At 50.1% G+C, this 23,686-nt stretch overlaps 1 protein-coding gene across 9 annotated transcripts; it reads left to right on the top strand.

Annotated features, from left to right (window-relative positions):
• The first annotated feature begins 1,970 nt into the window (after positions 1–1,970).
• On the top strand, positions 1,971–19,814 carry sh3tc2 (SH3 domain and tetratricopeptide repeats 2). Of its 9 annotated transcripts, XM_062476350.1 has the most exons (24): positions 1,971–2,248; positions 2,480–2,523; positions 5,366–5,511; positions 6,381–6,479; positions 7,547–7,684; positions 8,678–8,805; positions 8,959–9,064; positions 9,320–9,463; positions 10,391–10,589; positions 10,925–10,998; positions 11,358–11,553; positions 12,176–12,312; positions 12,481–12,531; positions 12,624–12,940; positions 13,188–13,382; positions 13,528–14,388; positions 14,678–14,898; positions 15,118–15,284; positions 15,675–15,852; positions 16,298–16,448; positions 16,904–17,026; positions 17,337–17,487; positions 18,062–18,258; positions 18,516–19,814. In XM_062476350.1, the coding sequence occupies exons 3-24, from the start codon at positions 5,487–5,489 to the stop codon at positions 19,464–19,466; spliced, it is 4,809 nt and encodes a 1,602-aa protein (XP_062332334.1). In that variant the 5' UTR covers positions 1,971–2,248; positions 2,480–2,523; positions 5,366–5,486; the 3' UTR covers positions 19,467–19,814. The 9 variants fall into 9 exon arrangements, with proteins under 9 accessions (XP_062332334.1, XP_062332337.1, XP_062332335.1 ...); XM_062476353.1 differs by lacking the exon at positions 5,366–5,511; XM_062476351.1 differs by lacking the exon at positions 2,480–2,523.
• Positions 19,815–23,686: the final 3,872 nt, after the last annotated feature.

Raw genomic sequence — 23,686 nt, forward strand, 5'->3', positions numbered from 1 at the left:
AAGCATCTCGTGTTTGTAGTACGTGTGCTGCTGTGTCACACCAACGCCGCTGCCATTGTCCTCCAATCTGGCAACCGGGAACAACAGGAAGCTGGTCTTCCTGAGGGCAGGGAGGCAGGGGCAGAGGGGTAGGGGGGAAGGGGGGCAAGAGTTCTCCCCCTCTTCCTCCCGTTGGTCCCTCAAATCCCAGCCTGAGCAACACCCCCCCCCCCCCCCCCTCTGTTGACTGTTCTAAGCTGTCACTCTAACCGTATGACATCATCATTGTGCCCCTTGAAAATACCCATTTGTTGGAGTTCTGTTTTGGGCAGAGGGCTGTTTTACTGCACGCTACATGCTGAGAATGTCTGTGTTGGAGTTTGTTTCTTGTTAAAAAGCTGGACACGTCCCATCTACTGTGAGATCAGATATGGACTAGTTATCAGTTATCACAGAGTCTCCATCGCCAGAAAAGTGATGGTCCAAGGCCATTATGTCAGCGCCATGTTTGCTTTGACAGACTATTAAGGGTGGGTCATGTGTCCAAATGTTACACAATCCCACATTTACGCTGGTCAGCAGTCCAACTAGGATTCCTTTCTAACCCCCACAATCCCTGTCCTTTGTCCAGGCACACGGCCTTTAGCTGCCGCTCACACACACACACACACACACACATACACACACACACCTTCCTCGAACTTGCCCTCCAACATTGAAGGGCTGTTATCTCTGTCCATGCAATCTGTGTATCTGTAATTAAGCGTGCAATGGGGCTATCTGGCTCCTACACACACACACACACACACACACACACACACACACACACACACACACACACACACACACACACACAGTTGCCCCCCCCCTCACACACACACACTTCACACACACAGGCCCCAGAGGGACTGTGTCCTGCACAGCCAACATTATGGTCACATGTGTGCCAGCTTATATTGTGTTCTCAGGGTGACTTTGTCATGGCTGACTGGGGCCTGTGGAGACACAATCAGTTCCAGGGTTTATATTTAACCAAGCTGGGGGGAAACGAGAAGAAAGCTCAGCTAGCCTGAAAGTCATCCTCTGCCCTGTGATAGGCCAGGTCACCGCCCAGGAAGTGACAGTGAGGAAATGGTCAAGAGAGGTGATTGGTGGAGAAGAGATGACACTCTGGAAGCCAAGGATCGGTTTAGCTTGAGTAGGACAGTGTGTGTGTGTGTGTCTTTATCTTTGTCTACCTACTGTATGAGCATACTTGTGTGTGTGTGTGTGTGTGTGTGTGTGTGTGTGTGTAATGACACATTAGCATGAGGAATGTTGACAATGTGAATAATAAAGGGTGAGCATTGTGAAGACTTGTTAGACATGCAATGATCGTCTTGGAAGGCAAAGCTAATTATAAAGCTGAGAGTTTGCCAGTTCGGTGTACATGATCTCATTGCTGACAAGTCCAACCTGATTGGTAAGATTAGTACATGGAATGAGGAAGTACAAAATATTTACAGTCCTTTCACGTTTGTTTAGGGCAACGTTGTGTTCATAATAACATTACGATATGAACGTTATCTTACTGTAATAGTTCTCCAAGACAGTATACAGACTTTTTAAAGTCTTCAAGCAAGGCTTAGGGATGACCTTATCGACGTTAATGCTCTCAAGAGCTTATAAGACATCTGATACAGAATAATTTATTCAGGAAATGTAACATTCAATAGAAGGGAAAGAGGGAGAGAGTTAGTTAGTACAGGGGGGTCAGAGAGAGGGAGAGAGAGAGAGAGTGAGGGGGGAGAGGGAGAGAGAGGGGGAGAGAGAGGAAGAGAGAGGGAGGGGAGAGAGAGAGGGAGAAATATAAAGAGAGAGGGAGAAATGTGCTCCTATCCAGTGAAAAGTTAGGGGAGGAGTTTTAGTACTTCCTCACTGACAGAGCTGCTGTCAGGGATAGTTTTGCTCTCTCTCACACACACACACACACACACACACACACACACACACACACACACACTCTCTCACACACTCTCTCACACAAACACAATCCTTTTCTCTCCCCCTCTCTTTCACACACACCACACTCTGTCTTCACTGCGATACCTTCACTCCTACACAGAAAGGGAAAATGACTGTTGCTTTGGAAGCAGCTGAGTGCTACACCTCGGCCAGTCAGCTGTGAGCACACACACACACACACACACTGTCAGTCACTCACGCACAGATACATACTTTTCCAGTCTGATGAGGAACGAAGCGACAGGAGAGAGCAGGGAGGACAGAGGTAAGAAAAACTTTGTCTGAAAGTCCACTCTGTGTTTCTCTCGCTCTTTCTCTCTCATCTTCTATCTGTTGTTCTCAGACTTCATGTACTCTACCCCTCTTTTCCAATACTTTCTACCTTTTATTTCCACTTCTCTGTTTGTATGTTTTGAGACACGTTTTTCACGTTATTCAAATTTGCTGACAGAACATACACCCTCTATCTCTAAGTGTCTGTTTATCTTTCTTTTAGGACACTACCTAGTCAGAGAAATGCAATAAAAATATAAATGCAAGGTAATAGCAGGTCAATAGACCATCATTTACTGTGTTGTTGTTGAGTGTGTGTGTGTGTGTGTGTGTCTGTATTGTGTATTAGCAGTTTGAATTTGCCAGCGTGCTCTAGTAAGTGAATCTCCCTGCAGCTCTTTGTGAGTATGTGTGTGTGTGTTGCCAGCAGGTTTAAGCTAAACTTAGAGTCCACAACACCCAGTCTCATGTTACGGTCCTCTCTGCCCATGCTCCCTTGCTCTGACAAACACACATCCCACATCTCTAACACTCATATATACACACACACACATCCCACATCTCTAACACCCATATATACACAAACACACACACGCACACACAAACTTCTGTGAACTGTCGACAGTGTGACATTTCCACAGCAGCACACAAGCCACAATGCAGACATGAAGATGTTAGAAGAGAACTACGTTCCAACTCCACCGTGTGGTCGGCCATGTTTAAAACCCCTTCTGTGTTGTCGTCCCCACGACGACTGACTCCGGAACAGGGTAGAGCACACTGATCGTGGTTCCTGTGATGTCCCTCCTCCTCACTGATTAGAGCTGTCGTGGTTGGACGGATGGTTGGTTTAATGCAGCAGAGCATCCACGGTTGGATGCACAATAGCTGTTCGAAACACGGCTTTGGGGCTGTGACCCACCAAGGTGTTCCAGTCCGGGGCTTGAGGACATTGTGACTTGTACAGTACCGTAATCAGATTACAATTCAACTCCACAGCAGTGTTGACCCTGTCGGTATGCTGGTCTACAGTATTCTGTTAGGATAGAGCTGATAGTGTTTTCTATGAGTCTGGTAGGTGAGATTGTCTGGGGTGTGTTTAGATATAGCAGTCTGGAAATGAGGCTGGGTGAGTAGGAACACAGACAGGTTTTCCAGGCTGTCACTGCACAGGGTTTATTAGATTGGGAATAACTGGCCCTAGCTGCTGAACACAGTGATGTTTCTCTCTCCTCTACTGTGTGAGTGTGTGAGCGTGTGTGTGTGTGTGTGCGTGCACGCATGTGTGTTTAAAGATATGTGTATGTCTGATGGGTAATGGGTGATGTGTGTGTATGTGTGCAGAAGCGCTTGCCTGTGTGTTTATAAGTGTGTCCGTTTTTGTTTTGTTTGTGTGTTTGTGTGTGTGTGTGTGTGTCTGTGTCCCCAGTGAATCATTGGTAAATAGTGCGAGTTTGTGTCCTGACACGCCTTGGAGCTGTTTACAACTGTCGGTCTAACAAGACTGACTGATTGAATCATCATGGCTAGACTGGTGTGATATCTCACCAGCAACATTTGGCGACAGGGTTGACTATGAGATACAGGGACCAGGCTCTCTCCCCACGTTTCAGAAGAGAAAAACATTGGATGACGGAAAGAGAGAGAGAGATAGGATTATTTTTGCTCACAGCCTTGTGTTTGCGTAGATCTGATGGGTTATTGATTAGTTATGCCTCAAGACTGACTGGTCTGGTTTAGATGCAACACCAGGGGTATGTAGTGGATGATTTTGACAGGTTGACCTCGTTCTCAACACCAGTGTTAAGGGTGACCGGTTCAGCGGGGTCAAACTGGAACTCAAATCCCACGCACTGAACCTCGCTCAGAAGGAATTTTACTCCCCTCCCCCCACCTCCCATCCAATGAAAAGCTTCCAAAAAAAGCATCCAAAAGTCTCAACTCTCTTCAGACTCCCCTGCCTCAGTACTGACGCAGTCACCATGAGAACCGTGGAGGGTGAAGGAACCCTTTCTGATTCTGATTCTGAAGAGGTCAGTCCTTAAACTCTGGTCTGAGACCAGTCCTTCAGTTAAGGCCATCAGCTGAATGCGGGGGTAAGTTCTAACCATGGTGATCTTGTGGGCAGCACCCATGTGGCATTATCTTACAGTGGATCAGCACTGCTCTGGTTCAGTGAGGACTGAGATGACTGGCACGCGCACATACACACACACACACACACACCATCAGACACATTACAAACTGCCGGGTTCTACACACTCTTGGAGATCTATACAGACACAAAACCCACACAGGCTTGCCCACACACACACATACCATTAGCAGAGTGCTTTGTGTATTCACGGACTGGGCAGCAACTGGAGAGAGAGAGAGAGAGAGAGAGAGAGAGAGAGAGAGAGAGAGAGAGAGAGAGAGAGAGAGAGAGAGAGAGAGAGAGAGAGAGAGAGAGAGAGAGAGAGAGGGGGGGGGGTGAGAGAGAGAGGGAGGGAAACAGAGGACAAGGATTTACAGAAAGAGGGAACGGAAAGCAAGTCAGAGAGTCAGCAACAATCAAAGCAAGATAAAGACAGCTTACAGAAAGAGAGAGAGAGAGACAGAGAGAAGGAGAGGGTTGAAAGTACCGGACATAAAGAAGTCAAAGTGAGGGCAGAAAAAGCGAAATCAGGAAGAGAGGAGGAAGGAAAGCAAGGGGTCGGAGAGGAAGAGGGGGAAGTGAGAGAAAAGGAGAGACAGACAGAGAGACACAGAGAGAGAGAGAGAGAGAGAGAGAGAGAGAGAGAGAGAGAGAAAGAGAGAGAGAGAGAGAGGAAGCGAGAGAGAGAGGGAGAGCGAGAGAGAGGAAGCGAGAGAGAGAGATAGAGAGAGAGCGAGAGAGAGACGGAGACATAGAGAGAGACATAGAGAGAGAGAGAAAGAGAGAAAGACAGAGAAAGAGAAAGAGCGAGGGAGACAGAGAGAGCGATCGAGGTATCCAGACGAGTTGATGGGATGGCACTGCTCTCTGGGAGCTGGGGAGCGCTGGCCAGCATGGCGTGTTGTTGTCGTCAACGTCTCCTCTCCTCCTCCTGCTGCCACCGGCTCATCACCCCCTGCCTCTGCTTCACAGGTTGGTCCCACCCTGCCCTGTGGTTCTCCACCACACCCCTGCCATGAGAAGGACCTGCACACACACACACTCACGCACGCACACACACACACACACACACACGTCTGTATATCAGTGAGGCATGGGCAACAGAAACAGCCACGAAGGTAACCGGCATGGTCGTGTCCTTGTTCTGTACTCTCGGTTTGCTTGTCTGTGCTCTGTTCCACGCTGTCAGTGCTAACAGTAGCTCGGTGTGGCATGGCGTTGTCTCAGTGGGTCCTCTGCACTGTGCTGTGTCGTGGTGTACTGTACTGGACTGTCGATGTATGCGAATGTATCGTGGCTTTGTGTCGTGTATAAATAAACCTCTGTTTGTTTGGTATACAGTCTCATCCTGCAGAGGTGGCACGAATGAGACACTGTTGTCTACCGTCAAATCGGTAATTGACGTCCCGATGACCGTTGGGTCATGAAGGCTTCATTCTGACTGAACCAGTCTGGCTGTGCTGTTGTCCGACTGTTGTTGTCCGACTGTTGTCGTCTGACTGTGCTGTCTGAAGCCCGCAGAGCAGAGGCAGGGGGAAGGAGTTGTGTGTGTGTGTGTGGGGGGGGGGGTGTTGGCTGATGTCAGACTAGCTGTGTGTTTGTCAGGGCTGTGTTTCGTCTGGCATGTGCTTCAAGTCAGCGCGTCCCATGTCCGCCCACCCCCAGCTAACTATGTCACTGTCCCAGTCCCTGCTCTCATTGTACTGTACAAGCTCACTCCCCCCCCCCCCCCCCCCTTACCCTGAACTGACCTCTCACACTTAGTTAGTATTCCCATTTCTTAGAATGAATTGAACAACATGTATGGAAGGCAGAGGCCTGTTTATGTTATTAGTTTGTCTTCCCAAGTACTTTCAGGTGTGTGTGTGTTTGTGTTTGTTTCGGGGGGGATGGGGTTCAGGAGGGAAGTCATTAAAAATGTGTAAGATTTGCCCACGACCATGTTTGGTGGTGTGCAACGCTAATTTCCTTCCCCCCTTCCTGACAGACATTTCTCCCGCTGAGCTGGATGCTCTCTGGAGGGAACCCCCGTACACGCTCGCAGTAGCCAATGAGCACTTCCCAGGAAATGACCTCATGGCACAAGGTAAAGTGTACAGCAGTGAAATGATTGGGCCCTGCTGAAAGGGTTCATTTCAACAGGATGCACTGCTAAATCACTCATTTTGTCGCGGCCCACACAACACAAACAAGCTCAATAGAAGTTTCAGCGTCGCTGCCGTGCCATTGGTCACAGATTGAGGAAGTGTTTGGGACATCCTCTCAAGCACAATGGACCCGGGTTCCCGGAGAAGACCGCGGACGACCGCAGACCAAACACCTCCGCCACGCCACGCCACAAGAGCAGGCCATGATGGAGATATTTTTAGATGCGGAACCCTGTCAGACTACGGATCCTGTTTATGTACTGGAACGAGCATGTGTTCATTGAAGAACAACAAAGCACAGATACAGTTTATAGTCACTTTAGAGCCCTATGTAAAGCCCTGTACATTTACATTTTTCTCTTATCCAGAGCGACTTACAGTAAGTACAGGGACATTCCCCCCAAAGCAAGTAGGGTGAAGCGCCTTGCCCAAGGACACAACGTCAATTGACATGGCCGGGAATCGAACTGGCAACCTTCAGATTACTAGCCCGACTCCCTCACCGCTCAGCCATCTGACTCCCCAGATGGGGCCCCTGTAATGCCCCACAGCTTACAATTCATTGGTTGTGACCTCCGCAGTCTCCAGCACAGTGTCAGATGAAGACCTCAGGGTCGATACTACTGCCTGGTGTTTTGATCAAGGAGGCCACAGCTGGAAGGTGACTCAGAGTTCTTTCCTGCATATTGATCCCCAGAACAGAAACCCTGCGTCGGTTTGTTGGGAGAGGATCCGCTCTTCAGACGCTTTACAACCTCCTATAAATCCTTGTTTCTTTTTCCAGCCACAGCCCAGTTCTTAAGCTGTGGTGATGTACACTTTGGCCTTAATACAGCATTTGGGAAACTTTGGCTTACAGAGCACAAGCCAGGAACCCTCCCCCCCTTCCTCGCTCTCCACCGATAAAAATCCCTGATCTTTGTTTCCACTACTCGGGGTATACCCACTGACTGAAAGAGCTAATCCAAGGTCAGCTAAACATTCGTTTCCTGTTTCCTGTCTCCAGGGTCAGGGGAGGAGTCTGAGGGTCCGGGGGCGGAGTCAGGAGAAGGAGGGGAGGAGTCTCAGAGCTACTGGAAGAGGAAGGAAGCGTTCGCCAGAGGAAGCACCGTGTCGCTGGCGGTGGGAGAGAGGTTCTCCTCAGGTAGGTCCACCCTCAGCTTAATGTTGCCTTGTTTCAGAATATGAGGCTCGCTGTATGAGTCAGTGTTCAGGGCTATTTGCATCCCCACTGTCTTGGCTATAAGGATATTACTTATTCTACTTGAACGACTTTAGATGAGAAGTTAGCAGAAAGGAGAAGGAGTTGATTTTATGGGAGGTATATTTTACATACAGATATGCATAGATATGGAGAAAGGTGGGATAATAGTTCTGGAGCACACTGCGACATTCAGGCTTCATATGTACTGACATTTCAAGAAGTATTTTTTTTTGCCAACACAGTACCTTCACCACTCTTCCTCAGAACTCTGAGTGCCTCTCTTTCTAATGGAGGTAAAGAGATCCACTCAGAGCCCTATTAGCTGTATTAGACTGTCTAGACTCAGACCCACTCAGCACCTCAGCAGAAACATGAGCTCACTTAGAGCATCTTAGAAGTTATATAGTGCTTACATGCCTTTTAAGTTATACAGTGTTTTCACTTTTGAAGATTTTCATTTTAATATTGTGTCTGGTGTTTAACTGTGTCAGTGTTTCAGCGAGTGTTAGCAAAGTATGCTAACCTCTCAAAATAGATAATAGTCACAATTTCTAGGACTTGATGATAAGATGTTTTTCCATTTACACGACACACAATTAGATAAATTATACTGTAGATGGCTTGAATCCAAGTCGCAAAGTAACTGAACAAATTAGTCCTAATTAATGAAGTGACTGTTTATCCGGCAGCCACAGGGACACTGTGAGTTTATGGCCAGTGATGTAATGGTGACTGAAAAACAGTGGTAATTGTACTGTTGCTAATAACAAACTCAGGGTATGGATACTGAAAAATGTTCTGCGTTCTGTAAGTGCTATGCTAAGGACGAGATTTGGTGTGCCCTGAGAGTGTGTTCAGTGCATCGTTTAGTGTCCTGTGAGTGTGTTTAGTAACGAGAGGCGTGTGTTCGCACCACCCTCCTCTGGCGTGCAGACGTGGTGTTGGTGTTCAGCGGGAGGAGGAGGGCCAGCGCAGTACCTGACGCTGACCTACAGGAGGCACTGCGCACCAGACTCAGAGTGGTGGAGAGCAACAGCCAGGATGTCATCCAACTCTTCAAGGTCAGTCAGTCAGGACCCATCTCAAAGTCAACCTCACACGTTCAGCCTCTGTCCCTTACAAAACATTCAAAGCCCATTTCTTGTTATCTTCCCCTCTTCCTCTTCTCCTTTCTCTTGTGCTCCTCCATCCTGCTCCCCCTCTCCTCTCTGCAGGACCTGTCGGCTCGCCTGCTGTCCGTCCACGCTGAGAAGGACAGCTTTGTGATCACTTTTAAGACTGTGGAGGAGATATGGAAGTTCTCCACCTACCTGGCTCTGGGTATGTCTGGAAGATTCCATACGCTACAGTCTCTGTGGTTCTGAGTGTGTGTGTGTGTGTGTGTGTGTGGGGGGGGGGGGGGCGACGACAACGACACACATTCAACAAAGAGGCTCTGAAACGTCTTCTAGGACGTTCACATCCGTATCGGGGCCAAAGTTTCAGCTGGTGCCTTTCTCACAGTTCTTTCTCTCAGTTGCTGATCTCAGGTCTCGTCTGATGTCTTTTACACGTACCATTGTGTTTGTGTTCTAGGCTACGTGGCTCGCTGTCTGGAGAACTTCCTGTGTGACCAGTCCTTCTGGTTGGACCCGGAGCTGCTCAGCGATCTGGAGATCAACGTGAGCCTGAACGAGGAACACCTGGCCACCCTGTATCTGGGACTGCTCCTACAGGAGGGTAAGGAGAGACCGACCCTCGTAACACCTCCCGACCTACTTTGAAACATCTTCTGAACATCTTCTGGAGATCTGATCATCATCTCAACACCGTTTGGACACGTTGTGAAGAGCCGATGTACACATATCAAGAACACCTTATGAACATCCTTTTTATTAACACTGTATGAAATAGACAGTGAACACATTTGGAACACACTCTTCAGATCGTCTTATGGAGCAAACACACTGTAATGGTAAAAAGATGCTAACAGATGCACTGTGAAGCCTGTGCAGTAGCTAAACGTTTGCTCCTGTTACCTTTATTACTCCTCCAGCTGCTGGTGAGCTGTATATGACTTTACACAGTCATTACTAAGTCTATCGACATTCGCTCCTCTTTAGTCTATTGATTGGCTTGAGGAGCATTCTTAACGTGGTTATGTTCTCTTCAAGCATAATGCCTCAGGGAAAGTCACAATAGGACTGCCATGTTAGCAAATAGCACTCAGAATTGCATTAAGTTAATGGGTAGGTTTGAGGGTCATTCATCATTGCATGTAGAGTTAATAAGGCTGCCATTGTTGCACGGATGCAGTTTATGACAGTACCTCTAATCTTTTCAATGTGACCAGCAGACGTATTTTGCTTGAACTAAAGAAAATTCGATTTTGTGTTTATCTCTTGAATCTCCGAAAATGTCTGACTCTTTCAGGGAACAGTACAAACACCCCCCGGGTGATTGAAGCAATGCATATACTGTATAGTGGTTGTGACTTCCATCATACAGCACGGAATGTTCAAGATCTTTATCAAGATTACAGTCAAACATGCGTACGTCTCTCTCTCTCTCTCTCCTTCTCTCTCTCTCTCTCTCTCCCCATCTCTCTCTCTGTATGTGTGTGTGTGCGCGCATGCTTGCGCGTGTACGCGCGCGCGCTCACTGCAGGCTCCTTCTTTGCCAAGGCTCTGTACGGCAGCAGTGAGAAGAGCGAGGAGGAGGAGGAGCTGGCGTTCGGGAAGAACGACCTCCTGATGGTGAGAGACACGGGGCAGGACAGCATGTGGGAGGGCACCCTGCTGCCCGACGGCCGTCACGGCCTGGTGCCGGTCAGCGCCATGCAGCCTCTGCCATACCCCTTCTACCAGTGAGTCACCTCAGCTCCTCACACAAAACAATCATGGAATGTCAGCCACGCGATGAGGCGATGTAGGCATGCGAGCCGATGTTTCAAGGTTGAGCCCAACATGGACTCCTTCCAATTTGTTTTGCATTCGAGGACACTGTTGCGGTACTGTGGCTAGCCCCAGGCTCAACTGGAAGTGTAAACGGGAAAATGTCCGATGTATTCAGTGTTTTCCGTACGTGAAGTCGGTTTTATTTCATGTAGCTGACCTTTGACCTTCTTTTGGGTCAGCAGAGTGGCCATTTTTGTAGCTGTCAGTTGGCGTGGTGTGTGAGGTGTACTTCCTGTTTGTGAAGGTGGTTCCTGAGGAAGTTTCCTGGCTGTGCTGGCGGCTCGGCAAGTGACAGAGGACAGCTCCCCCACCCCATAGGTCAGTAAAGCTGCTTCATGTTAGTTGGATAATTATTTGATAGTCAGGCTAAACTAGCATACACATCAACCAAATGTATGATTTCGTGCAAAATCCTAGATGATTTGAAAATGTTTGAAAATTGAAATGTGAGTTTTAAGGAGCATCAAAACAGTAGTTTGGATAACGTTGGGATTCTAACATGTACGAGAAGGTGTTTGCATGTGTCCACGTACCAACGGCTAAACACATCACAACACAGCATCAACCATTCCAGAGCTCAAGACTCCGTACAGTATCTCCTGCCACCTTTCAGTCTCCCACTGCTGTTGTGTGTTTGTGTCCAGCAACACACGCGTGTGTCATGTGTATGTATCCAGTGACAGGTGTGTGTGTGGCGGTGGAGGACTACAGCCCCGTGTGCGGGGAGGACCTGCAGCTGAGCCGGGGGGACAGGGTGGAGGTCCAGGGCCTGCTCCTCAGAGGACTGGACATGTTCGTAGGAACCAACTCCTCCACCGGACGCTTCGGCTTCGTCCGCCAGGCCCACGTCCAGCCTCTCGACACCAAACCACTGTAAGATGGACGGGGAGGAGTCTGTGTGTGTGCGTGTGTGTGTGTGTGCACGCGCCTTTGTGTGTGTGTGTGTGTGTGTGTATATTATATGAACTATTTGTTTGTGTTTCACATGATAAATGGGATTTTCCTTCTGACTCACTTATTTTTGATTTATAAACGATCTCACCAAGTCAAACGTCAAAGACACAAGGTTTCCCTCATGCTCCATGACGTATGTACTGCAATATAAAGTAATACAATAATGCTTGAGCCTTTTGATACAGTTTAGTAATGAGGTCAATGACGAGGCCTATTATAAAACTTGTTTATACCCCTCCAGCTGTCTATTCCAGGAAATATGTTCTCTGCACTAGTGTGATATTTATCTGTTTCGCTGACCTCTACGGGATTCTCTTTATCTGTGAGCGACAGTGAAGGGCAAGGGTTGGGCCAGTGTGTGTGTGTGTGTGAAGGAATGTGTGTGTGAGTGTTTGTTTAATGTGTGTGTGCATTGGTTCTTGTGTATTCGTTTGTGTGTGTGTTACTGTGTGTTTGCCTGCATTCGTGCGTGTGCGTGAGCTGACGACTCTGAAATGAGAGTCACATGGCTGATAATGCGCCCTTTGTGTGACTCCGACAGAGATGGACAATTGGTGTTTCTGACGGAGGAGGAGAGGGCAGGCCTGGCCTTGGTGAACCCCTTCAGCACGGAGCCCAGCGACAGGAGCCTGCTGGACAGACTCTTCTCCTCAGACATCAGCACTGTCTACCGGCTGGGTAGCGCAAACACAACACCAGCTCAGCTGTTTAACTAGCTTCAATTCTTCCATTTCTTGATATTTCCTGTGTACTTCCTGTGTGTTTGTGTCGACATGGTCTCGTTTCATTTTATGGAGCGTGAGAAAAACAAGGTTTTGCCTGTTTAATTTTATTGTCTTTTTTTAGATAGATTGGATGAATCGGACTTTACATATATCCGGAACCAACCAAAACAAGGTATGTCTGTCCCCTAAACATGGTCACTATGCGTGGAACCTACACATATTAAGGACTTTCACCACCTTCATCTCTGTCCCGCTTTTCTCCAGACCCCAAGACCCCCACCAGCACTCGCCAGAGCCTCATTTCAGAGAAGAGTGGGGGCACCCCCCCCTACCACTCCTCCCCAAGGGCCTCTGTCTCTCAGCCCTCCCCCCGACCTTCCCCCCGACCCTCCCTCCATCAGTCCCAGAACCCGGTGGGCCGCGATGGCGAGCTGCTGTCGTTCAGTCTGGAGGACACCTTCAGGGAGTTGGACGTGTTTCAAGACAACCCTCCACTCTTCCTGGAGGACGCCAGCTGGGAGGGGGATGAGGGCGAGCTCTGTGACCCCACGCTGACCCTGCTGAACCACAGTAACTTCCAGGTCAGAGATCAACCGTAGAAAATAAGAGTCCTTCCGTTCATCCATCCAACCAAACCACCATCCATCCATCCATCCATCCATCTATATATCCATAAAACCCACCATCCAGTCATCCAACCTTTCATTGATAGACTGATCCGCCCATCCATCTATTCATCCATCCATCCAACCTACCATCCATCCAATCCTCCATTTCTAGAGTCATCCATTTATTCCTCCCCATTCCTGCCTTCATTCCCGCCTCCAGGAGAGCTTCCTGCCACTGTATGACCTCCAGTGCTCCTTCCTGGGGGAGATGTTCGGAGGGCAGAGTGAGGAGGATCTACTGGGTCACCTGGAGGGTGCCAGGGAAGCTGCCAAGCGGGCAGGGATGCACTGGGCACACCGCCGGGCATGCTTCCTCCTGGGCAGGCTCAGCGCCAAGAAGCTCAAGTACTCCCAGGTCGAGAGGAACTCTTAAACACACACATATATTCTCACACATACTAGGGTTAACGATGATGAGGTTTCCCTCCAAATACTTGCTGGTTTCTCTTTGACGTGTGTTTTCATGTTGTTTTTGTTTTTTGTTTTTTTTGTCACGCCAGGCCCGTGTGTACTATGAGGAGTCTCTGAATGTGCGTGTGGACGGCTTCTCTGACCTCCCGCTCCTCACCGCTCTGTACACCAACCTGACCTCGGTCTACCTGAAGCAGCGCATGACAGACAAGCTGCCCCAGACCCTGGAGAGGGCCTGCGCCCTGCTGCTCTGCCTCCCCAGCCACAGCTTCACCTCCCTGGACGAGTTCGAGCTGCTCTGCCTGCTGCTGAGGAGGGCGGTGGTGGAGGGCAACAAGCACCTGGAGGCGCGGGTCTGCTACCTGACGGCCAGCCTCTTCCTGCTCCTGGGAAAGAGCGAGGACGCCCTGGCCTTCGTGGAGCGCCTGCAGTTCCTCACCGTCACCCTGTCGGTGGAGGAGGGGCGCCCCATCGCCCCGCTGGACCTCAACTGGCTCCTCTGCCGCCTCTACAACCGGAAGTACATGCCCTACCTGGCCCTGGCCTCACTCAGCCTGGACACCAGGCAGGACCACTCTCTCCAGGAGGCCTTCCAGCGGATCCAGCTGTTCGTCAGGAACTCGGTCCGGCTCAACCCTCACTGGAGGGAGGGCACGTCCCTCCTCCCGGCCCAGATCGTGGTGTACCTCCAGCATGCCCTGGCCCTGGCCGAGCAGGGCTCGGATCTGAAGACCCAGAGGGACCTGTGCCTGGGCCTGGCCTGCGTCTACCAGCAGTACGGGGCCCTGGAGCGGGCTCTGCCCTGCGCCCAGCGGGCTGTGGCGGCCGGGGCCTCCATCAACGAGGAGGAGGGCTTCCAGGCCTCGGTCCTGCTGGGCTGGCTGCTGGTGATGACGGGGAGGCCGGAGGGAGGCCTCCACACCCTGCGGCCCCTGCTGCTCTCCCTGCAGGTACTGGAGAGGCACTCCAACACACCTCTCTTTCCATACGGTAGTAAAGATATATATAAAAAACACACAATGTATATCTTTGCACCAGCTTTGAAGACTTTTTGTTAAAATTGTGGAACATTATGGAACACTATTATTGAACAATGACACCCAGTGATGATCAATCCCTCCATACATCCATCCACATCAACCACCATCCATCCATTCATTCATCCATCCATCAGTCCCTTCATTCCAATCGTCATCCGTGTACACCTTCCTTCACACCCTGCTGTTGTTGTCTCTGCAGGGCACAGACAGCCCCACCCAGAGGGGTGTGATCCACAACCTGCTGGCTCTGTGTCTGCGGAGGCAGGGTTGCGTCCGCGAGGCCGGCCACCACCTCCACTGCGCCCTTCGGATCTCCCAGGAGAGTGGCAACCAGAGGAACCAGGCCCTCGCCCTGGCCAACCTGGGATGCCTGGCCCTGGGGGCGGGCGCACCAGCTGTGGCAGAGCGCTTCCTCGTCAGGTCCGCTCATTTAAACCCTGAACACGTAACGGGACCACATGCCTAACCCTGATCCTGAATGACCTTAACCCTAACCGTGACCATGAACCCACCTCTGACCACGACCATGACCCTAATCCTGACCATGACCATGACCATGACCCTAACCCTGACCTCACCCCCGACCATGACCCTAACCCTACCCCCGACCATGACCCTGACCATGTCTCTGTGCTGCAGGTCCCTGAGTCTGTTCCTGGAGATCTGGGAGAGCCCCACGGACGAGGAGCACGTGCAGACCTACCTGTGGCTGGGGCGGAGCTACAAGGACAGGGGGCGGAGCCAGAACGTCAGGCTCTGCTATGAGATGGGCCTCCTCATCGCCCTGCAAGCTAGGAACCTGCACAGTGAGCTTGAAGTTTGGTTCATTAACTTTGGTTCCTTCGTTTATTCAGGGTGGGCCAGAGTTTGCTAGACACCTGACATTTGCAATTCATGAGCAGGAGAGGATACAATACAAAACAAAACAAACAATTCAGTCAGTCAGAGTGAGACTGCACAAATGCAGAACACTGCAGTGGAATTGAGATGGCCAGAGTGGAAGATCATTTGTCGAACGTTCGCAGGTTCAAATTCACACCTGTATGTCACTTTGGATCAAATGATCTGCTAAATGATCATATGACATAGTACTTTAGACTCTAAAGTACTAGTAAGGTTTAGTCATCTGGTCTATTGTAGAAAGCTGGTCCTGTGATAGCTCCTCTGTTTGACCTTGTCTCTCCTGTCCCGTGAAGGTCAGATGGTGGTGTCTAAGACGTTGAGTCGCCTGTACGCAGACCTGCTGCTGTACGGCCAGAGCATCATCTACTACGAGCACTGTGTGAGCGTGTCCAGGGAACTGAAGGACAAGAGGCTGGAGGGGGAGTACCTGGAGATCCTCAGCAGCCTGTACCTCACGCTCAACACCGAGAAGTCAGTCACCTCTGGGACTGTGTCTGGGACTTTCAATCTCTCTCTCTCTCTCTCTCTCTGTCTCTCTCTCTCTCTCTCTCTCTCTCTCTCTCTCTCTCTCTCTCTGTTTTATACAAGTAACTGTTTGTTACTTGTATAAAGTACTGTGTACTCATATTTCTCTATTAACTGGCTGTGCTGGAGTGAGGCGGGGAAAACTGTTTAGAGACTTAATCAGCCTTTCTTCTGTTTAAGTGTGGCAAACTATTCCTTTCGCTTTTTCTCTCTATTTCGGTTTCTCTCTCTCTCTCTCTACTGTCCTTAACAATAGGGCGTTCTCCTCCCTCTGTAAATCCCCCTCTCTCTGGCTTTAAATCACAACATCCCCCCTTGTGTGGCTCCGGGTGAGACTGAGCCCGTGCGCGGGCTGACGTGAGTGGCTGACGTGAGTGGCGTGTGATTGCAGGTCGTCCCGGAAGTCCCTGGACTGCTCCAAGCAGAGCCTGCGCATCTCCATCGACCTGGGGAAGAGGGAGGAGGAGTCAGAGACCTGGCTCCAGGTGGGACGCATCTACTACCTGATCCACGAGGACGAGCTGGCCGACATGTACCTGCAGGTGAGGGGCGGGGCTAGGAGGGAGAGGGAAGAGGGGGAATGGGAGGGGGGTCGGGGGGGGTGAGTGATTCGTAGGAAGAGGAGGACAGGAAGGGGTAGACCGAAGAATGAGGAGAGGGAGGCCAAGTGTGAATTGGAGGGAGAGAAAGAAAGATAGAAAGAAAGGGCTAGTAGGAGGTTAGAAAAGAAGAAGAAATGATGATGACTATCACATTTATCAACTGTTACCTGATGACGATCATAGTAAGCACCATAGACGGCACTATACCTACCCTTCAAAACAACTTGCTCATGCCATCATAAATTCCTTATCTCCTCATGCCTTCATGGCCTTATCGCAATCAATATACTCTTTATTGCTTTGACGATAAACAAAGCAATGAGTCGCTTACAAAAACGAATCAAAGGTTGCACGTTGATCGTGGATTTGTTTTCTGGGTGATGATTGGTTGACAGGCAGCGGTGAAGACAGCGCTGAGGATGAACGACCCTCACTTCGCCATGAGCATCTACGAGGAGGCCGGAGACGTGTTCTTCAAAGGACACAGGAACAGGATGGCTTCCCTGCCCTTCTACAGGGTAACACTGGGGACAAACTGTACCTCCACTCTTACATTGGAATGGGCAATGTGATTAATTTATGCTGCTATTAAATGTATTTTTTGCTGCTGTGTGTCCTATTGTGTGGCTGTTCTTATAAAAAATGTGTGTCATATAAGCTACTGGATGCTTTAATTTCCGTTGGGATCAATGAAGTCAATATCTATCTATTTTTCATGCCAACTATGGAAGGCTACTTGGTGAGACACAAGAGTTTACATGGCTTCCTGTTGTGTGTGTATGTGCGTGTGTGTGCATATGTGTGTGTGCGTGCGTACGTGTGTAAAAGGATGGCAGTCTGCCGTTCGCCAGGAGCATCAGAGACGTCCAGTCTGAGTTCCGTCTGCTGAGTAAGCTGACAGAGCTGCTGAGCTGCCAGGGGGAACACAAGGAGGCCCTGCAGTACGCTGTCCTGGCTGTGGAGGTCAGCAGTCACACAGGTACCACCGGGAGGAGGTGGAGGAGGAGGGTGGGGAGGAGGAGGGTGGGGAGGAGGAGGAGGAGGAGGGTGGGGAGGAGGAGGAGGAGGAGGGTGGGGAGGAGGAGGGTGGGGAGGAGGAGGGTGGGGAGGAGGAGGAGGAGGAGGGTGGGGAGGAGGAGGAGGAGGAGGGTGGGGAGGAGGAGGGTGGGGAGGAGGAGGGTGGGGAGGAGGAGGAGGAGGAGGGTGGGGAGGAGGAGGAGGGTGGGGAGGAGGAGGGTGGGGAGGAGGAGTGTGGGGAGGAGCAGGAGGAGGAGGAGGAGGAGGAAGAGGGTGGGGGGATGAGGAAGATGTTGAAAGAGGAGAAGGAGGAGGAGGAGAATAAGGAGGAGGATGTCGATATTGAAGATGATCCTTATTATGTTCGTTCTGATCCTCATCGGCACATTCTTATTATGATCATCATCATCCTCATCGAGATGATCCCCGTAACTTTAGCAGTGACCTACATTCGAATACTCCACGTGTCTGACCTTAACCCGACCTTCACTCTGTTGAACGCTGAGTGTGTGAACCCCCCGTGGTTGTTCCTGCAGGTGTGTGTGTGAACGAGCGCGCCGCCTACCACCGCCTGGCCTCGGCCCACTACTCCCTCCAGCAGTACGAGCTGTCGGAGAACTACTACCTCAAGTCCCTGTCCCTCTGTCCCCCCATCCTGCAGCACCCCAGCGAGGCCCGCTACTACACCAAGCTCTACTGCAGGCTGGGAGACCTGACCATGTACAAACTCAAGGTAAAACAAACAGACAGGAACAAAGAAATCCACCGTTTTTCGACAAACATTCGTTCCTAAGGGTGGTATGGCCTGAGAATGTGCGTGTTTACAGTTCGACCTCAGAGAGGTGTGTGTATGTACACACACACAAAACACGCGCACACACTTTAGATACGCCAAGCTCCCCTCGGACGTCAGAGGAGAGCCAGAAAGTCATAACTCAATACATGCCTTGTTTATCTCTAACCTCCACGCCCTCTCTCTACTCCCCTCAGGATGCTCATGACGCGGTGGGGTATTTCCAGCTAGCCCTGGCCGCTGCTCTGGAGGACCAGGAAAGCCCCCAGGCTCTGTACGTGATCTGCATGAAGCTGGCAGAGATCTATGCAAACCACATGCCGGACGCCCAGCTCTGCCAGGCCTACAGGGAGCGGGCCCGGAGCCTGAGGAGACAGCTGTCTGGACAGGGGGTCTCCGAGAGCAGAGAGGGGGGCGAGGGAGGGGTGGAGGGGGGAGGCGAGGGGGAGGTGGAGGGGGGGGTGGAGGACGCGCGCGTGGAGGGGGGAGACACGGGGAGGCGTCAGGTGGAGACAGAACACGCGGAGGAAACAGACCTTTGTTGCACAAGGAGCACAAGACAAAAGCACGTAGCGTCGAAGGCGGGGACGCCACCCGCAGACAGCCGTCGCACCGAGACGGGGGCAGGACGCCCGGACAGCCGTGACACGGACGGAGAACGCAGGGAGACCGGTCACGCTGGCGCGGAGACAGGGCGCACGGAGAACCGCGTGGAAGACGCCGAAACCGAACGCGAGTGGAACGGCAGGTCGGAAACAGATACAGAGGCAGCAGCGGAACACCCGGAGAACCTCCACCCTGACGCAGAACCAGAGGCAGGAGCACGACACGAGGAGAACAATCGCACAGGAACCGAGATGGAGAGCGAGAACCCTGGGACTGGCACCGAGACGGAGGCAGGGCACACAGCTACACACTTCACAGAAGCGAAGACCAACCCCACAAGGAAAGTGACTGAAAACGGGTGTGATGACTCCGACCATGCTAATACCACCAGAGCTAACCCTGTGAAGAGGTTAGAGGAAGACTCTGAACTCCATATGAGATGCTCGGAACCTACCGAGGAGACAAACGACGAGGGTCACAGTCAAGGGGATCCTGACAAAGACCTGGACCCGGGCCACGTGAATGCGGGTGAGTCAGACTAAGTGACACTGGCAACTCTATTGAACACAAGATCGGGCTGGAGCAAACCGTGAGAGCACTGTAGATAATGACCACATTATACCAATGACCACACGCGTAGCAGGATACCGTATGTGGAGATAGAACTGAAGATAGAGTGCTCTCTGACTGACTCAGCGCCTGTTTTTTCTGCCACAAAACAAAAGAATGAGGGCAGAAAACGGACAAAAAATATACAAACATGTTGTTGATGTTGTTATATGCACAAGCTTTTCTATATACAGTCTCTGTATATTACAGAGAACATCCCATTTGTAAAATACTGTAGGTTTTTGTAAATATGCTTTTGTAATTCAATAAAATGACTTAAAATACAATATGATTAAGCAGTCAATAACTCATTCACTGAATATGTGTTCGTCATCTCCTGGAATATTATGTGAAGTATCTACCAGCAGAGGTGTCTGCACGGAATACTGTGTGCCGTTTCAGATGAAAAGACCCAGAGCTGCCAGTGGGGGGCGGCATGACCCAACAGTCTCTCACATCGACGTCACACTGCTGCAGTCACTAGTAAGAAAACAAAGAGACAGAAAATGAAAGACAAAGGCAGAGTGTAAACAAGACAGACAGAGAGAGAGAGAGAGAGAGAGAGAGAGAGAGAGAGAGAGAGAGAGAGAGAGAGAGAGAGAGAGAGAGAGAGAGAGAGAGAGAGACAAGATGAAAAAGGAGGCCGAAAGTGAGAATAGAAAAGGAAAGGCACAGAGAGAGAGAGCAAAGAGTGTGTGTGTGTGTAACAGAGAGAGAGACAGAAAGAGACAGATATAGAGAACAAGAGAAAGCGCGGGAAAGAGAAAGGTTGTTGGTTTTCCAATAAAAGCCATTGGGCTTGGTCCAGACACAGCAGATGGAAACTGGCCTCTAAGATCCATTCTGGACCCAGAACCACCTCGTCCATCCAGCTATCATCTCCATATGTTACTTTAACTCCTTCTATGACAGCACCCCTCTCCCACCTCTAAACACGGGTGAACGCAATTGAAATTAGGTTACACATTCAACTACATACAAAGGGGATGGACAAAAAGGATGGATATGGATGACTTCGATTTCTAAAGGACTCTCAAAAATAGGAGGGACCGGTCTTAATGATTGAGCACACAATTGCCCCATAATGGCTCTTGATTGGCTGAACGTTGTACCCGTTGTCCAATTTCCGGTCTATATTTAGAGAAGTAAATACCCTTGTTATTATTGCTTTGCAGACAGTTTGGCCTCACCGTAGCTCGATAATGACTTATGCAGTTATCAGAGGAGAGCATCAGACATCTGTTTGGCTGCGGTTGTAGAACATTCTCTCCCTAGGCGTGCTGCGTGCCTGCGGACGCAGCGAGCACGGTTGCCCTGGGTCCGAGACGTGTGGAGACCAGGCCAAATACAGAGAGAGAGGAGAGGCCAGGGCTTCAGTCAGCACCGCAGCGCTCCTTATCAGGGGATGTTTGCATACGATTAGCATGCGGCACGCCATCTTCTCCAACCCCACCGGTACACTCGCAGGCTGGAAATGGGAATGATTTTGCCCTTTTGGAGAGCACTCCGGTGTTCTAAGTGACCTGCAGACACAGTCAATTTTGTTGGCCTGCCCACACATCGCTTTTAATCTTGTGGCTCTGTAACGAGAGAGAGAACAACAATGGGAAAAATAAGCCTCCATCATTATCATTGCCTTGACAACGAGATCTCCGGGCATCTCCAGGGCGACTTGTTGATGTGCCAGCCGACAGCCACCAGCCGTGCGCTGGTCGAGCTTTGCTGGAGGTGCCGTCAGGACAGCACACGGCAGAAATGCCAAAACGTTTCGCGTCGCAGTCGGGCCTCGCGGCGTGAGAAGCCCCTTTAGAAGTGTTGTCTTCTCTCCAAAGCGTTGGAGGACGTGGCTAGCATGGAGAGAGGGCGGTAGGAAAAAGGGGCACTTAGAGAACGGAAAAGCTCCACAGACAGTTGAGACGTGGCGTGACGGGAGTTGGACGCTTGGTTGGTGAAGAGGGCCGCTTGTGGCATGCAGAAACACCTCCAGTCCTGACTGGTGTTTGAACACAGTCAACGCAGTGGAGAAGGTGCATGGGGGGGTGGGGGCTGGTATTTGAGGCAGGGACAAATGGCTCAAAGTGTTTGGATGCACAAGCACAACACACAGACACGCACACACGCACGCACACACACACACACACACACAGTCTTCCCATCCTGACAACTCTGCAGAGCTTTACGCGATTCAAATTCTCTCCTGCTTTTGACTTGAAGCTATTTAGAGAAGCCTCTGGCTCAAATAGAGTATTGTTCAGCATGTGAAATATATTAGCGGTCATGGATCAGATTAGATTTACCCGCATTGTCTTGATGAAAAACATTGGATATAAAATTACATTAGGGGCATAATGGACTGTAACTCATTGGTCACGGCTTACTTTTCCTTATAGGTTTGGGTCCTGGGAATGAGAATCCAGTGTACTGGACATGTAGTTCGTTCTCTGTTCTGTTCTTCATCCATCCATCAATCTATCCATCCATTTGTTCATTCACTCATCTATCTATCCCGTTATCCATCCTTCCGTCGCTGCATCCCCCACCCGAACCCTGAACCCTTCTCCGCAGTCTCTATCATTTACTTGTAGGCCATTGTCCTTCACTGTCAAAGCAAATGAAGTGGGTAATCCCATCAGCTAAAGTTCCCCTACATACTCTCTCTCTCTCTCTCTCTCTCTCTCTCTCTCTCTCTCTCTCTCTCTCTCTCTCTCTCTCTCTCTCTCTCTCTCTCTCTCTCTCCTCTCTCTCTCTCTCTCTCTCTCTCTCTCTCTCTCTCTCTCTCTCACACGCACTCCCACATAGACAGACAGGCATACAGACAGATAGACAAACATCCAGTCAGAAAGACAGACAGACCGACGGACATGGGTGCATTGTCACATGTTGTCTTCCTGGGATCCCAACATTCTGTTCATGTACCTTTTCCAGAGTCAAACCGTGATGACACGCGTCACATGTGTTACCAGAGACAGGCAGTCAACATGAACTGTGACTCCTGTTCCAGTTCCCTCTGTGAAGCTGTATCCCAGCGTACGAGTCTGACAGCACTACAGCAACGTAGCGCTGGAAGACACCTCGTTCCTCATTCTCACATAGGAGAGGCTCTGGCTGAAGAAACAGCCCTGGTTGACCCACACTCCTCATCCAGACCGCAGCCAAGGCAAATACAGCCTCTCCATTGGTTAAACATCCGTGTTTGGTTATGACAGGTCTGTCATGACATCACTCTGGTCCTCCAGCAGGTCTGTTTATTATGATGACCCGGGACAGATGATGTGTGTGAAGCTCCAGAACATCTGCTCACTTCGGCCGGCACTGGGGAATCATCGTTCTGATGAAAGGCTCTGGAAAAGTCTTATTGATCTATGCTCTTTCTTTCTTTCTAACTTTTCTTCTTTCTACCTACCTTCCTTCTTTTGTTTGGTTTGGTTTTCCATCTCTCTCTCTCTCTCTTGTAATGAAACGCGGGTGTTTCGGTCAAGCTTCTTTGCGTGATCTCTACTTACCCCCTCTCGTCTCCTGTCCTCGGCATTGACATCCAGCATATGCGGATTGTAAACGTCGTCACCGGTGAAGTGTCACATTGTGCACGGCTGTCAAGAGGATTGATAGCATGGCATGCGGTACATGAGGCACTGACAACTGTGTCACACCCCTGTGCCATGGCACCATCAATAAATCTGGGCAACCAATAACTTTTCCATTTGGCTATTTTTGGGCATTACTTTCCTTATTATCTGCCAGATAAACCTTGCTGAATATGTCATGCTAACTGGAGTGTGTCCAGTGACCACATATACCCTAAAAAAGAAAAAAAAATGCTTATGTTTGTGAGTCTGGTCAGAAAATAAGAACACTTAAATGCATTACCCATGGCAAACCTTTTGCAGTTGGCCCGCTACGTGTTTAGAATACCAACGCCTGTCTTCCATTTTACACACTGTGCTCTCTGAATGAAAAACATGCTTTTAGTCCAGCCGGACATTAAACAGAAAGAAAATACAATAATCAATGTGGAATATTTCCTCAATTAAATATCCATTTTCCCTCTGGCGGGTCCAGAGAAAGACTAGAATCTTCATCTCCTGAGTCACATGGTACGTTCATCGAGGTCGTCTCTCCACACAGTGTTCCAGTGTTCCTTTGTGTTCCTGTC

This window comes from Osmerus eperlanus, chromosome 13 (assembly GCF_963692335.1).
Source record: "Osmerus eperlanus chromosome 13, fOsmEpe2.1, whole genome shotgun sequence".
NCBI classification, from domain to species: Eukaryota; Metazoa; Chordata; class Actinopteri; order Osmeriformes; family Osmeridae; genus Osmerus; species Osmerus eperlanus.

Excerpts from the sequence above, each read along its gene's own strand:
- sh3tc2 (XM_062476347.1), top strand. The coding sequence starts at position 5,248 with ATGGCACTGCTCTCTGGGAGCTGGGGAGCGCTGGCCAGCATGGCGTGT. Across the intron at positions 5,366-6,380 it reads CCCCTGCCTCTGCTTCACAG|ACATTTCTCCCGCTGAGCTG; the intron begins GTTGGTCCCACC and ends CCTTCCTGACAG. Across the intron at positions 12,313-12,480 it reads CAGCACTGTCTACCGGCTGG|ATAGATTGGATGAATCGGAC; the intron begins GTAGCGCAAACA and ends GTCTTTTTTTAG.